This window comes from Lolium rigidum, chromosome 1 (assembly GCF_022539505.1).
Source record: "Lolium rigidum isolate FL_2022 chromosome 1, APGP_CSIRO_Lrig_0.1, whole genome shotgun sequence".
Lineage (NCBI taxonomy): Eukaryota > Viridiplantae > Streptophyta > Magnoliopsida > Poales > Poaceae > Lolium > Lolium rigidum.
The window spans coordinates 314,982,325-314,996,846 of record NC_061508.1 but is presented as its reverse complement, the minus strand read 5'-3'; the positions used below and the strand labels follow the sequence as shown (position 1 = coordinate 314,996,846).

The window sequence follows — 14,522 nt, the reverse complement described above, 5'->3', positions numbered from 1 at the left end:
GGACCGGCGCACCGGATAATTTTTTATTATTTCCACCATCTTGCACATGCTTAACTTTTGCGTGCTGAGCCCACTTAGTCTCTTCATTGCATCTCAACTTAGCTAAATGTCATCGTGGTGAACAGACAGATGCCATAGGATGGCTTAAGTTGGGGCCGAATGGACGCTAGAGGATTCGGGGGAGGGTTTGTGATTAGATGGGATGAACTTCCGGATGGTTTCCTCAAGAACTTAGCCAAGGCTAGAGGTTGAAGAAGAAAGACATAAGGAAGAACTCGCTCTAGATCATCTTCTTTATTGATCTCCACAGGTTACAAGTTTCTCAGTACATGTGTTCGTCTATGCATACATCTCTTCGTCCGTGCCCGTGAAGAGGGCTGCCCCCTCTCCTTATATAGGGGAGAGGGTGGCTTACAGGGCAAGAAACCCTAATGGCATCTTTGACTAGACAAACTACTTTACAAAGTTACTTTAATCATAGATGACACCGGGGTCTTCTTTAATCAGGGATGCTGACGTCCTCCGGCTTCTTTCATCGTCATCCTCCTCTTTATCGTCAGCCCTTCGTTTAAAGCTACTTTGCTTAGCTCATCTTTGTCTTCTAGCTCTGGAGAGAATCTTTGACCAGTCCTGCCGACTTGCTCTTCTTTCCGGTAGCCCGGTATCTTCTTTACCCGGTTCCGGCATACCCCTCTTGGGGATACCGGCTTAGCCTCACTTAGCCAACTTCTTATCTTTGTGCTCCGGTACGAACATTAAACCGGTATCTTGATGGCTCAAACCATCCGGTTTGGCATGCCTTTGGCATACCGGGGGTCATCCCCCCAACATTAGTCCCCGAAGCTGGTATAGTCTGGCGGATTCTATCCAACAGACCATGCCAGGTTCTCACGTCTTTGGATACCGGTTTAATCTATCCGGCGCTGAGCTTAGATCCGGCATCTTTGCCCGGACTCACGTTATTTCTCTTAGCAAGGCATTTTCCGGTATCATATCCTCCGGCATCTTAGTCATTAACTCTTTCCTCGGCGAAGTCGAGAATTTCTCGGGTACTGTGCCTGTCAGTGACATGCGCACTGTGTCTGACGCGCCAGTGTCAGGGGTCACTTCCCTTCGGCTTCTGCGCCAGCATTTATGGCGCCACACCGGATCCTCGCGGCCGTTCCGGATCCGTGTGGCCTCCCTGTGGCATGTTGTTTTCCGCGCGTGTATCTGCGCGCCACGTGGCGGCCCACGAGGCGAACCGCCGCGGCCCGACGGTTTTCGGCCCACTTTCCCTTCTCTCTATATAAGGGCGGAGCGGTTCCTCTTCATCCTCTTCTTCGCATTCCCCACTTCCTCGCGCACAGTGCCTTTGCCCTCTGCGCCTCCGCCGCTCCGTTCGCCGTTCGAGCTCCGCCGCCCGACGAACCTCCGCTACTGCTCCGCCGGACGTCGCTGAACTTCACCGCGTGAAGAACCTCTGCGGCGCTCCTGTCGCGGTCGCGGCATTGGTGCTTCCTCAAGCTTTTCTCCACCTCACCGTCGGCGGACCTCCTCGCCAACCGCAAGCTCACCATTCCACCGGCGAGCCACTTCTTCTGCGACTCCGCCGCCTCAGGTTAGGCCCGATACATCTTTACCTCTTCTCTCTTAGCTTTCCAGATCTTGGGCCGGTAGAGTATTTATCCCCTCTTTATTTTGCTTTTTCTCTTACTCGTAGATCTTCGCGCGAGGGTCTGTTTGGGGAAAACTGTTTTTCGGTAGATTCCGGTGTCGTCCAGATCTATATGTCTAGCGAAGAATCTCTTCTTGCCTCCTCTTCTAGTAGTCAAGGCAGTAGCACTTCCGACGGGCTAACTGAAGATCTCGCCCGGATGGAAATAGAATCCAGCAAAGATCAAGAGGTCGGCACCTCCAGCCGGGCCCCCGGAAAGGATCTTTCCGGTATCACACGCGGAGCCTGGAGAGGTTCCGACGTGACTCAGCACGAGATTGACTGGCTTTACCGGTCCAGGAGAATACCGGATGGAGTCTCCTGCCGGCTTCCTCGTGACGAGATCGAACCGGTGCTTGAACCCGGTGAGGTCGTTGTTTTCCTTGCTCACTTTGAGCGTGGCTTCGGCCTTCCTGCCTCCGATTTCTTCCGCCAATTCCTCGATTTTTATCGACTCCAGCCTCACCACCTTCCCGGCAACGCCGTTTTTTATCTTTCTTGTTTTGTGGCCTTCATGGAAGGCTACATCGGCATCCGTCCCGCTCGCGAGACGTTTGCCCGCTTCTTTTCTCTCCGGATCAACTCGGTCCAGGGCAAGGACATTCCCAAGCCCAAACCCCCGTACAATGCGGGTCTTGTATCATCGGCTCCCGCCAAGGGAGCCCCTTTTTCAAGTTCAACGGCCTCGAGTCTTGCCGGTTGTGGCAGACGACGTTCTTCTACGTGAAGAACAAGAGCGCCACTGACCTCATCAACTTGCCGCCCTTCAATCCGGCGCCGCCCGCCAAGATCAACTGGAACTACAACCCTGGTACGGATCACATAGAGACGAACCGGGTGGTACGCTTCATGTTGAAGCTGATGAACGAGACCAACATTTGCTCCGACGATATTATCCGCACCTTCATCAGCCGCCGGGTGCTTCCCCTTAAGCGTCGCGTTCACAAGATGAGCGAGATGTACGGCCCCGGCGATCCCACCAAGATCACCGGCCTGCCCTTGAGCAAGGCAGATGTGGTCCTGAAGGCTAACCAAATATGCCAAACGGACATGCCGGATGACTGGGAGTGGGGCCTCCGGCCCCTCAGTTCCACTAACCCTCCGACCCAAGAAGTAAGAAATTACGCAACTCGGGTCGGTTTACCGGTAACTTTTATACTGTGACTAACTCGTTTTTCTTGTTTGTTTTCGGGCCAGGGACCGCTTCCCCGCATTGACTCGGACCGGCGAGGCCCTTGCCGAAGCGTGCTCTTTGACAAGTTCGACCCGGACCCTTTCATTCATTGGCAGGACCTGAAGATGGGCCGGACTCCAGCCTCGCGCCTCGGCAAATCTCCACCGGAGCCAGCCGGTTCGTCTGACGACCTGAGCTCGGTTGAGGTAGCTCTTCTTTTTGATCTCTCATATTCTTCGTTACCTATCTCCTTCGTAGACGTTCCCTCGGCTGGCCCCGAACCACAGGTCCACGAGCACGTTGCCTCCCCGGGGGCCGAGGCCGGCGACGAGTTTGTGGAGAAACTCATGACCCAAGGCCAGAAGAACAAGGCTCCGGCTGCTGACGCCGGCCCTAGCCAAGCTCCTCCTGCCAAACGCCCTCGGACGGAAGTCCTTGGGGGAAAGCAAGTAGGCACGAAGCGCTACAAGCATAAGCAGATGCCGGTTTCTTCCGGGTAAGTTCTTTATTTCTCTTTTTGTTTGTTTTGTTCTTACCAAGTTCTTTTCCGGTTGCTTTTTTCCAACCCTTTCTTTTTCTCTCTTTCAGCCCCGCGCTCAAGCTTGGCTCCAAGCCGGAGGGCTCTGCCGGCTCCGCAAGGACCTCAACTCCTCCTCCTCACTCAAGCCCGGCACCATCTGGTGCCGGCAACACCTCTGCCTCCCCTCCGGGAGGCACTACAAGTTCGGGGCGCGCGGCCCCTACACCTCCTGATCACCGCGCGGAGGAGGATCTCACCTCCCCTCCTGAGACCCAAGACACCGGCGCCAGCAACACCGGCGCCGACGACGAAACTGCCGGGCGGGCGGAACCTCTGGTTCCTCCTGGCCCGAAGAAGAAGAAGAAGAAGCAGCCAAGCTCTTCCCCCAGCAAGGCCGCGCCGGATACTTCCGCGCCGGCCTCTTCTGCACCGCACCCGGAAGCTCTTACCCTCGAGCCTACCGGGACTACTCCAACACCGCCGCCAAGCCAAGGACCTCCCGCGGCCAAGCCAAAGCCGCCGCCGGAGACCCCCAAGATCACCAAGTTCCTCAAGCCGGGGGCTTCCCGGGGAAAGGCCGTGGAGGGCAGCGCCTCAGCCGGCTCGCAGTCTCTAGTGCTGCACGTCGGGCCTGCCGCTGCTGCGGTCCCAGAAAAACCTTCCGGCCTCCTGGGCCGGATTGTTGAGCTGAAGCGCGAGGGCCGGGACCTGGGGCACCTTCTCCCCTATGCCCAAAAATGGAACGATGCGGACATCTCTGCATCCACCCGCGGCTTGGGGAAGGACCGCCTTCCAGCGCCAGATCCTGCTGGGCCCCGGTCCACCGAAGAACACTTCATGCGGCTCAAGCGTGCCGTGAAGGAGTTCGACAGGTGCGTGGTACGACGCCACCAGCAACGTGGTGGTAAGTTTCGCCAACTTTCTTGTAACTTTTTGTTGATGCCGGTTTCTTTCTTTCCGGATCTTGTCTATCCTCCCAGTCCCCGAGTTTCGTGTTGAGAGCATAGCTCTTAGCGCGAAACTTAACTAGAAACGCGCGAAACCGGCATAGCCAGTCCCCGAGTTTCGGGTTAAGATCTTTGCTCTTAGCGCGAAACTTAACTAGAAACGCGCGAAACCGGCATAGCCAGTCCCCGAGTTTCGGGTTAAGATCTTTGCTCTTAGCGCGAAACTTAACTAGAAACGCGCGAAACCGGCATAGCCAGTCCCGAGTTTCGGGTTGATAACATGGTTTCTTTCTTTCTCACAATTATCTTCTTTTGAACAGAGCACCGCGGATGCCCGGAAGCAGCTCTTCGAGGAGCTTCTCTGGGAGCATCGGGACCTTGCCGAGGCCCACAGCCATTGCCAAGGTTTATTTCCTTTCTTTTCGTCCGGCATCTTTTTACCGGAATGTTTTCTTCTTTAACACTTACGAATCTTTTGTTCAACAGCTGTCCCGGAAGCTACCCTTGAGGCCCTCAAGGCCCAGATTGCCACTCTCCAAGGTATCACTTTTTCTTTTCCGGTTAACTCGTTCTTTCCTCATTTTATCAACTGCCACTTTGCTAACACTTTTCTTTCCGGTGCTTAGGCGAAAAGGAGCAGCTCATCCGGCAGCATCAGGAGGACCTGAGCGCCCAGAAAACCAGCTACAAGGAGCTCAAGGAACAGGCTATGCAGGCCAGGCTCCAGCATGAGCAAGATCTGAAGGACGCCAAGGCCGCAGCCGAGGCCAGGCTGGCGGAGGTTGTGGATGATTCCACGAACTCCAACGCGGTGCTGATGACAGAGCTGGAGGAGGAGAGGAAGGCGCGGAAAGCGGCGGAGCACCACATTGAGGTCATGACCACTGATCATAAAGAATATGATCGGCTGGTTATGCAGATTGATGCGCTGGCTCTCCGTAAGCTCTTGCCTTGTCCCTTCTTTCGCTTATAAGCTTTCTCTTTTTGAAAATGCATTCGTGTTCCTTTTCCTTCCGGCAGATTGTTTTCCGGTATCTTACGCTTATGCTTTTCCCTTCTTCCTGTAGAACACTTCCCGGACTCTCAGGCGCACGCCGTGAAAAAGGTGATGGAGGATCGGGTGGCGCGGGAATTTCCCAACATGGACGCGCACTGGGACGGGTACGACTATCTGGTCGCCCTCTCCGCTCGAGTCCAACACATGCGCTCAGTGGACCGGCACCCTTGTCGATCTACCGGATGCCGCCATCCAAATTTTCAAGGTGTTGTGGCCTGAAGAAGCCATGCCAGCCAACATCACCCTCACCGCCAGCCGGCTAAAGGAGGCAGGGCGCCGGATTCGTGAGTGGCAGTGCTCCGCAGCTCGTGCTGGAGCTGACACCGCGCTGCGCTCCGCGTGCTCCTGGTACCCGGACTTGGATCTGGATGCACTCCAAGGCGTGCGCCAAGATGCTCCAACCGACGTGGACCCGGTTCTTACCGCGAAGCGGCAGGATCGGGCCTACCGGCTCGCTGAGTATGCCCAGGTCCGCACCTTCATCCCTCCCCCTCCTGATGTCAAGGACTACCTCAGCGATGAGGAAGAAGAAGAGGAAGGTGAAGATGAGGGTGCCGAGGATGTGCTGCCGGAAGCTCCCGAGGCCAACGCTGCTCCCCCTGAAGCCCCCGAGGCCGATGCTGCTCCCCCTGAAGCCCCTGTTGCTTGAATACTGCTTGTTAACTGATTGCCTGTGATAGGCCTGCCCTGTTAAACTTGGAAACACTGCCCGTTAAATTCTACCCCGGTATGCCGGGGTCTATGATGTAAAACTTAATCTCTATTTTGGTTGTGGTACAACAGTTTATGCCGGTGTCTTGCATACCGGTAACTTATTAAGCTATGTTGGTTTGCTACTTAGCACTTTGCTTATCGTTTCGATTTTTGTCTTGCACTGCAATGATTCCGAAATTGTTTCCGCATCCAATTCGATGCACACTTGGCTCTTTTGCTTTGGCTCTGCCTACCTTCTCTGGGCGTTTTTGGCGTATGAGCACAAAGTTCTTTTACCAAGCAAGCACTTTCTTGAACTTAGAAATAACTCGAAATTTTTGCAAAAAACCGGTATAACCGGGGTTAGTTAAATTTTTCCGGATTGTTCTTTCCCGCTCTCCCTCTTCGCAGTTCATGTGCTTATCCCCTACCGGTTTATCTTGCTTGCCATGAAGCCGGGTTGCGGACAGCAGCGAGTCGAAGACTCCGGTAGGGTTTAGCACACTACTAAACCGGAAAGAAAAAACGTTCAATAAGCAACCGGTAAACTGAAAAAATAAACAAGTTACATGCAACTTTAGTGGGGTAGTCCCCGAGACTCATTCGAGGTTCCGACATCTTTTATTCATAGCAAATAAGGTACAAAAAGGAACTTCTTACACCACAACTTCAAGAGTAGAAAGGACGCAACAAAGCTACATTCCATGGACGCTTGGTCTCCTCTCCGGACCTGTCCGCCTTTCCTTTCTTCCATTCCTGTGCATCAATCAGGTAGTAGGCATCATTGTGGAGAGCCTTGCTCACAATGAAAGGCCCTTCCCACGGAGGGGAAAGCTTGTGCCGGCCTTCAGTGCGCTGCACTAGGCGTAGCACTAGGTCTCCTTCCCGGAACACCCTCGGGTTAACCTTCCGGCTGTGATAGCGTCTGAGGTTCTGCTGGTAAATGGCTGTTCTTGCCAAAGCTAATTCTCTTGCTTCTTCTAGCAAGTCCACATCGTTTTCTCGGGCCTCCTTTACCTCTTCTTCGGTATAGAGTTGCACCCTTGGTGAATCATGGAGAATGTCGGTTGGTATGACCGCTTCTGCTCCATAAACCATAAAGAATGGAGTGTATCCGGTAGACCGGTTTGGAGTTGTTCTTATACTCCACAGCACTGATGGTAGCTCATCGAGCCAACACCCCGGCGATTTTTCCACCGCATCAATGAGTCTTGGTTTGATACCGGAAAGTACCAAAGCGTTTGTTCTTTCAACTTGGCCATTGCCTTGTGGGTGTGCGACTGAGCACAAATCCAACCGGATGTTGTTGTCCTCACAAAATCTTTTGAACTCACCTTGAGCAAAGTTTGTGCCATTGTCAGTGATAATGCTATGTGGGTATCCATACCGCAAAATAACATCTTTTAAGAATTTCACCGCTGTGCGCCCATCACACTTTGCAATGGGTTTCACCTCTAGCCACTTGGTGAATTTATCCACCATAACCAAGATGTGGGTCATGTTTCCCCTTGCGGTTTTGAATGGGCCAACCATGTCTAGGCACCAAACGGCAAACGGCCAAGTTAGCGGTATTGTCTTTAAGCCGGAGGCTGGGGTATGATTTTGCTTGGCGTACCTCTGGCACCCATTGCATTTTCTTACCAGATCCTCCGCGTTCTCCAAAGCCGTGGGCCAATAGAACCCATGCCGGAATACTTTTGCCACCAGCGCCCTTGACGAAGCGTGATGCCCACACTCCCCTCGGTGGATTTCCTCGAGCATTTCTTTTCCTTCTTCCGGTTTCACACACCTTTGGAGGACACCGGTAACACTTCTCTTGTACACCTCGCCATTGATGATGGTGTAAGCTTTGGACCTCCTCTGGATCCTTCTCGATTCATTTTCGTCAACCGGCAAAGTGCCGTTGATCAGGAATTCCTTAATAGGTTCAACCCATGATGGTGCCTCCCGAACCAGGAACACCGGTACGTCTATGTCCATGTTGTCCACCAGCATTGTTTCTTCCGGTACAGGCGCAGCAGTCCCCGAGCTTACCGGTACAGTCCCCGAGTTTGCCGGAGCAGTCCCCGGGTTTCCTTCGTCGATATCCATTGGTACAACATGTGATTCCGGTACAAAAATTGACTCCGACTCCGGACTCGGCTTGATTGATGGTACTCTTAAGTGTGCCAAGGCTATTCCGGGAGGAATTTCTTGCCTGGACGAGCCCAGCTTGGACAAAGCATCCGCGGCTTCATTTTCCGCACGCGGCACATGGTGAAACTCACACCCTTCGAAGAAGCCGGCAATCTTTTGCACGTGAAACCGGTATGAGGCCATGTTGGCATCTTTTGCGTCCCAATCTCCGGAACATTGTTGTACCACAAGATCTGAATCTCCATAGCAAATGATCCGGTGTGCACCGATTTCTTTTGCGACCTTAAGCCCATGGATCAAAGCCTCGTATTCAGCGACATTGTTTGATGCCCTGAAATGTACTTGTAAAACATACCGGAGATGATCTCCCTTTGGTGAGGTTAGCACCACACCGGCACCTAGACCCTCTTTGAGTTTGGATCCGTCAAAGTGCATCTTCCAGTATTCTATTCTTTGATCTGGGGGCTTGTACTGCATTTCCGCCCAATCGACCAAGAAATCAGCTAAAGCTTGTGATTTGATGGCATCTCTTCTTTCATACACCGGTACGTATGGTGATATCTGGATCGCCCATTTTGCAATCCTGCCGCTAGCATCTTTGTTGCACATGATATCGGAGATGGGTGCTTCACTCACCACCTTCATAGGGTGTTCCTCAAAGTAGTGCTTGAGCTTTGTGGCAGCCATGAACACGCCATAGGTCATTTTATGGAAGTGTGGGTAGTTTTGCTTTGAGAGGGAGAGCACCTCGCTCAGGTAGTATACCGGCCTCTGGACGGTTTTTCCTTCCTCTTCTCTTTCTACCACCACAACAACACTCACAACCCGGTTAGTTGCTGCTATGTATAGCAACATGGGCTCTCTTTCCAACGGCGAAGCCAGTATCGGCGCAGTGGCTAGCATTGTTTTTAGCTCTTTAAACGCCGCGTCTGCCTGAGGGGTCCAGACGAACGTATCGGATTTTTTCATCAAAGCATAGAGTGGCAAGGCCTTTTCTCCTAACCTGCTTATGAACCGGCTCAGCGATGCTAAGCTTCCGGTAAACTTTTGCACGTCCTTAAGATCTCGCGGTATCGTCATTCTCTCGATTGCCCGGATCTTTACCGGATTGACCTCAATGCCCCGGCTTGATACGAGAAAGCCAAGCAGTTTGCCGGCAGGGACACCGAAGGTACATTTTGCCGGATTAAGTTTCATCCGGAATCTTCTTAAGTTATCGAATGTTTGCCGGAGATCGTCGATTAAGGTTTCTTTTGCCTTAGTTTTTACCACGACATCGTCCACGTAAACTTGCACATTTTTTCCGATTTGATCAAACAAACATTTTTGCATACAGCGCTGGTACGTTGCACCAGCGTTGCGCAAACCAAAAGGCATAGTGACATAGCAATAAGCCCCGTGCGGGGTAATGAACGCAGTTTTTATTTGATCTTCCTTTTTCAAGGGGATTTGGTGGAAACCGGAATAAGCATCCAGGAAAGACAACAACTCACACCCAGCAGTGGAATCAATCACTTGATCGATCCGCGGTAAAGGAAAAGGGTCTTTTGGGCAAGCCTTGTTCAGATTGGTGTAGTCGATGCACATGCGCCACACCTTTGGAGCTTTTGCCTCGAGGTTCTCATCTTTCTTCTTTTCAACCAGCACCGGGTTAGCTAACCACTCAGTGTGCAGCACCTCCACGATAAAACGGGCAACCAACAACTTTGTTACTTCTTCTCCAATGATTTTCCTCCTATCCTCAGCAAACCGGCGTAAGGGTTGTCGCACCGGCTTCGCATCCTTCCGGACATTCAAAGAGTGCTCAGCCAGCTCCCTCGGAACACCTACCAAGTCCTCTGTTGACCAAGCAAAGATATTCCGATTCTCACGGAGGAAGCTGACGAGCGCGCTTTCCTATGCCTCACTGAGGCCGGCACCGATACGAACGGTACGCTCAGGGAAAGCCGGGTCCAGCACGATGTCCTTTGTTTCCTTTGTCGGCTTGAACGCTGGAGCGCTCAAGCTTGCACTCATTGCCGCTAAGCTCAATTGTGAAGACTGAGCCAGCGCAACCGCAGTTTGCATCCTCTTCTTTTCCTCTGCGATCACCAGCGATTCTGCCAGGTTTGATCCGGCGGAAGCAGTTTCCAGCGAGATCCTGTAATTTCCCACCACAGTTAAGGGTCCACGAGGTGCCGGCATCTTCATCTTGAGATACGCCGTGTGGGTCGAGGCCATGAAGGCCGCCAGTGCCGGTCTCCCCAGCAGTGCATGGTACGGACTATCTAAGTCCACCACCTCGAACTCAACGTTTTCAACCCGGCAATTGTCACGTCCTCCAAACGACACATCCACCCGGACTTTTCCAACCGGTGCGCAGGACAAACCCGGAACGATTCCGTGGAACGTTGTGCGAGTTGGCTGAAGCATGTTTTCTGTTATGCCCAGCGTATGCATGGTGTGCCGGTACATTATGTTTATGCTGCTCCCATTGTCTATCAGCACCTTGCTGAACTTGACGCGAGTCGTTGGCCCTTTCATGATTGGGTCCACCACGAGAGCGTAACCACCCGGGTTAGGCATAACCTTGGGGTGATCCTTGATCGACCATGAGATTTCCTGATCTGACCACTGCATGTATTTTGGTACTGCCGGCATCACCGCGTTCACTTCCATGGAACGGCGATGTAGGCTCTGCCTGTCTGTCGGCTCAGTGACGAACACGACACAGCACACGTCTGGGTCCTCATAAACATTCCGGCCCAAAGGTGCCGGTGGAGGTGGTTGGCCGTGGCCCTCTCCCACCTGATTGACTTGCTGATATTGCTGCCTGTTTGGCTGAGGCTGTACCGGTAAAGCATTTGCTCCGGTAAGCGGTGGTGGTGGTGGTAGTTGTTGCTGGCGCAGCATATCTTGTGGTGGTGGCATCATTGTGTTGCACCCTTGTGCTTGCGCATCTTTTACCGCTCCCTTTTGCATCAAGTACTTGGTCCAGGTACAATCTTTTGTCAAGTGGTTTGACGGATGAGCCGGATTCGGCGTGTGCCACCGGCAAGGTTGATCCATGGCGGCTTCCATGGTGTATTTCGCGGGTTCTTGCCAATTCTTTTTCTGGCCCCAGGGTTTCTTTTCGACCCATTGTTTCTTAGGACCCGCCCATGGCTGCGATCCGGTTCTCTGCCTCTGGCTGCCGCTGGCATCAGAGTTTTCTTGCACAGCAGCAACTTGCTGCGGACCATACCTTCGATCCGGGAAATCTTCCCTCCTTTTGTTGTTCCGGTTGTCCCGGTATTGTTCCTGGCGCTGCTGAGGCGGGTTTGATTGTTCCGGCTCAGCTTGTATCGCCGGTTGCATTGGGTCTCCCAACGCATAGTTATCCGCCACACGTATCATTTCCGCCAAAGTTGTTGGCATGTTTCGCTGCAGCCTTTGCCACAAAGGCGAACCTCGCCGGCATCCTTGGCTAAACCAAGCAATGGCTTGTGCTTCTATCACTCCTTCACAAGAGTTTCTAGTGGAGTTCCACCGGGTCAGGTAATCCCGGTCTGTTTCCTGCGGGCGCTGCACGCACAAAGCGAGCTGCTGAGGCCTGTTTGGCCTTCGGTAGGTGCTGCTGAAGTTGCTCACAAAAGCTTCCTCAAAGTCCAACCAACCGTTTATGCTTCCTGCCGGCAAGTTGTTCAGCCAGATTCTTGCCGGTCCTACCAGAAACGTTGGCACGATTCTCACGGCCCAACGCCGGTTTCCTCCTCCGGCTACACAACCTCCGCCTCCAGCGACGTATACCGCGGTCACATAATCCGCGAGCCAATCTTCCGGCTTAGTGGTGCCATCGTATGTTTTGGTGTCACGGGGCAACTGAAAGTTGCGAACCGGTGGTTGCTCTTTCATGATCCTTGGGCCAAAGCACTTTGGACCCGGAGGACCCTCTGCCTCTATCATTTCAGACAGGTACACTCTGTCCAGACGGTGCCTCGCATCCCGTTCCGGCAAGTTTCTTTCTCCCAGGCGCTCTCCCAAAGGGTTCCGGTAAGCGGTGAGTCTTGTCGAGTCAGCTTCATCGTAACGTTCCGGTACCGCGGCCCTTGCCTGCCGGTACCTTGGTGGAGGCATCTCCTCATCATCATACGCTGCCCTTGCAGCTGGATAGTTTTGCCCGGTTTCATATCTACCGGCATGATTGTTTCCGGCATAGCCTCCTTTGGCGTAGCCTCGATCTGCCCCTTGGCTTTTTCTACCGGCATCGTGTTGCCCGGCTTGTTGTTTTCCGGCAAGAACCGGATCGTACACAGTCATCTGCTGTGCGTTCATTTCTTTTTCTCTCCTTCTGTCCGGATGGGGGGACGAGGCCTGCCCATGGGACTTGCTTCCGGCATTCTTTGTTGAACGCGCGGATTTTGAGGCCACAGCCTTGTTCAGCTTAGCCAGCTGCTCAGCATTTTGCTGCTCGATAGTTTCCAGCAGCTCTCTAACACGCTCTTGCTGTTTTGCCAAAGCATCTCCGGAAAGCGATTCACACAGCTCTACTGCAGCCTTAGCAGCTTTTATGGTTTTATCCGGGCTACTGTACTTAGGTTTCTCTACGATGCTAACAGATGCAGAGGTACTTTTGCCGGTAAGAACTTCCTTACGCAAATCCTGATCTAGATTGCGAGCCTTAAGCCGGTTCTCCGGTATCCTAGCAGCATGAGCGCTAACAGAAGCAAAGCCATGGGCAGCGTTGTACTCACGTAGGGTTAGGTTCAGCTCGCGCTGCGCCCGGACGATGTCGGCGCCGTTCGCGAGCAGCTTCGGCGTTGTGCCTCCAGCTCCGCCTGAGCCGCTGCCGGGTCGATGTTCTGCGCGATGGGCGTTGCCGGCACGTTCATCGCCGCTTGGAGTGGTGTTGCCGGTGGTGCGGAAGATGCTCCCGCAGCGCCAGCGTCGCGCTCCAGCGGTGGCTTGGCCGCACGGGTCGAAGCCGCACGACCAGCACCTTCATCCGCAACCTCCTTGCCCGCGCCGGCCACGCCAGCCATCATCACCTCGACGCTGCCGGCGGCGCGGCCAGCACAGAGCCACCTTGGCGGGTCCGGTGCCACCAGCACCGGCGAGAGGCGCTGGCGCACGGGGACGGTGCCGAAGTAGACGCGGTGGCTGCCGAACTCGATGATGCGGCCGTTCTTGGGGAAGATGCCGCCGTTGGCGAAGCAGCCCGCGTTGTCGTTGATGAAGTCCATGGAGTAGAAGCGCTGGACGAGCGCAGACACTGTCCGCTCGCCGGCGACCTCGAGGATGCCCGCCCGAATATGTACTCCAGCAAGCGCCACTTCATGCCCCACGGTGGGCGCCAAGCGTCGTCGTGGTGAACGGACGGATGCCATAGGATGGCTTAAGTTGGGGCCGAATGGACGCTAGAGGATTCGGGGGAGGGTTTGTGATTAGATGGGATGAACTTCCGGATGGTTTCCTCAAGAACTTAGCCAAGGCTAGAGGTTGAAGAAGAAAGACATAAGGAAGAACTCGCTCTAGATCATCTTCTTTATTGATCTCCACAGGTTACAAGTTTCTACACATCGCTTCGTCCGTGCCCGTGAAGAGGGCTGCCCCCTCTCCTTATATAGGGGAGAGGGTGGCTTACAGGGCAAGAAACCCTAATGGCATCTTTGACTAGACAAACTACTTTACAAAGCTACTTTAATCATAGATGACACCGGGGTCTTCTTTAATCAGGGATGCTGACGTCCTCCGGCTTCTTTCATCGTCATCCTCCTCTTTATCGTCAGCCCTTCGTTTAAAGCTACTTTGCTTAGCTCATCTTTGTCTTCTAGCTCTGGAGAGAATCTTTGACCAGTCCTGCCGACTTGCTCTTCTTTCCGGTAGCCCGGTGTCTTCTTTACCCGGTTCCGGCATACCCCTCTTGGGGATACCGGCTTAGCCTCACTTAGCCAACTTCTTATCTTTGTGCTCCGGTACGAACATTAAACCGGTATCTTGATGGCTCAAACCATCCGGTTTGGCATGCCTTTGGCATACCGGGGGTCATACCCCCAACACTAAACATTCATCCACTTCCCTCTTGGCAGCCCTCTTAACCACCGATAGGGGAGATGATTCAGCTTTTACATCGAGTTTGTCTATTAAGAGAAGAAGCCTCTCCTTCTTTTTTTTTGAGAAACACAGTACAAACACAGACGGTCACATACACGCGTATACACTCACCCCTATGAACACGCACATGCACACCTTACCCCTATGAGCACCTCCGGAAGACTGAGCCAGCGGATTGGATCTTGAAATTGACAAAGTCACCACAGGCGCCTCGCTGTCGACGGGAA

The 14,522-nt window shown here is 53.5% G+C and overlaps 1 protein-coding gene across 1 annotated transcript in view; it reads left to right on the top strand.

Moving 5' to 3' along the window:
- The window catches only part of LOC124661682 (3-phosphoshikimate 1-carboxyvinyltransferase, chloroplastic-like), an 18,319-nt gene extending 12,209 nt beyond the window's left edge, over positions 1-6,110 (top strand). Inside the window, exons 4-6 of the mRNA XM_047199563.1 lie at positions 4,824-4,877; positions 4,964-5,118; positions 6,075-6,110. Of these exons, the coding sequence (XP_047055519.1) occupies positions 4,824-4,877; positions 4,964-5,118; positions 6,075-6,110 (245 nt within the window). The remainder of the gene's footprint in view (positions 1-4,823; positions 4,878-4,963; positions 5,119-6,074) is intronic.
- Positions 6,111-14,522: the final 8,412 nt, after the last annotated feature.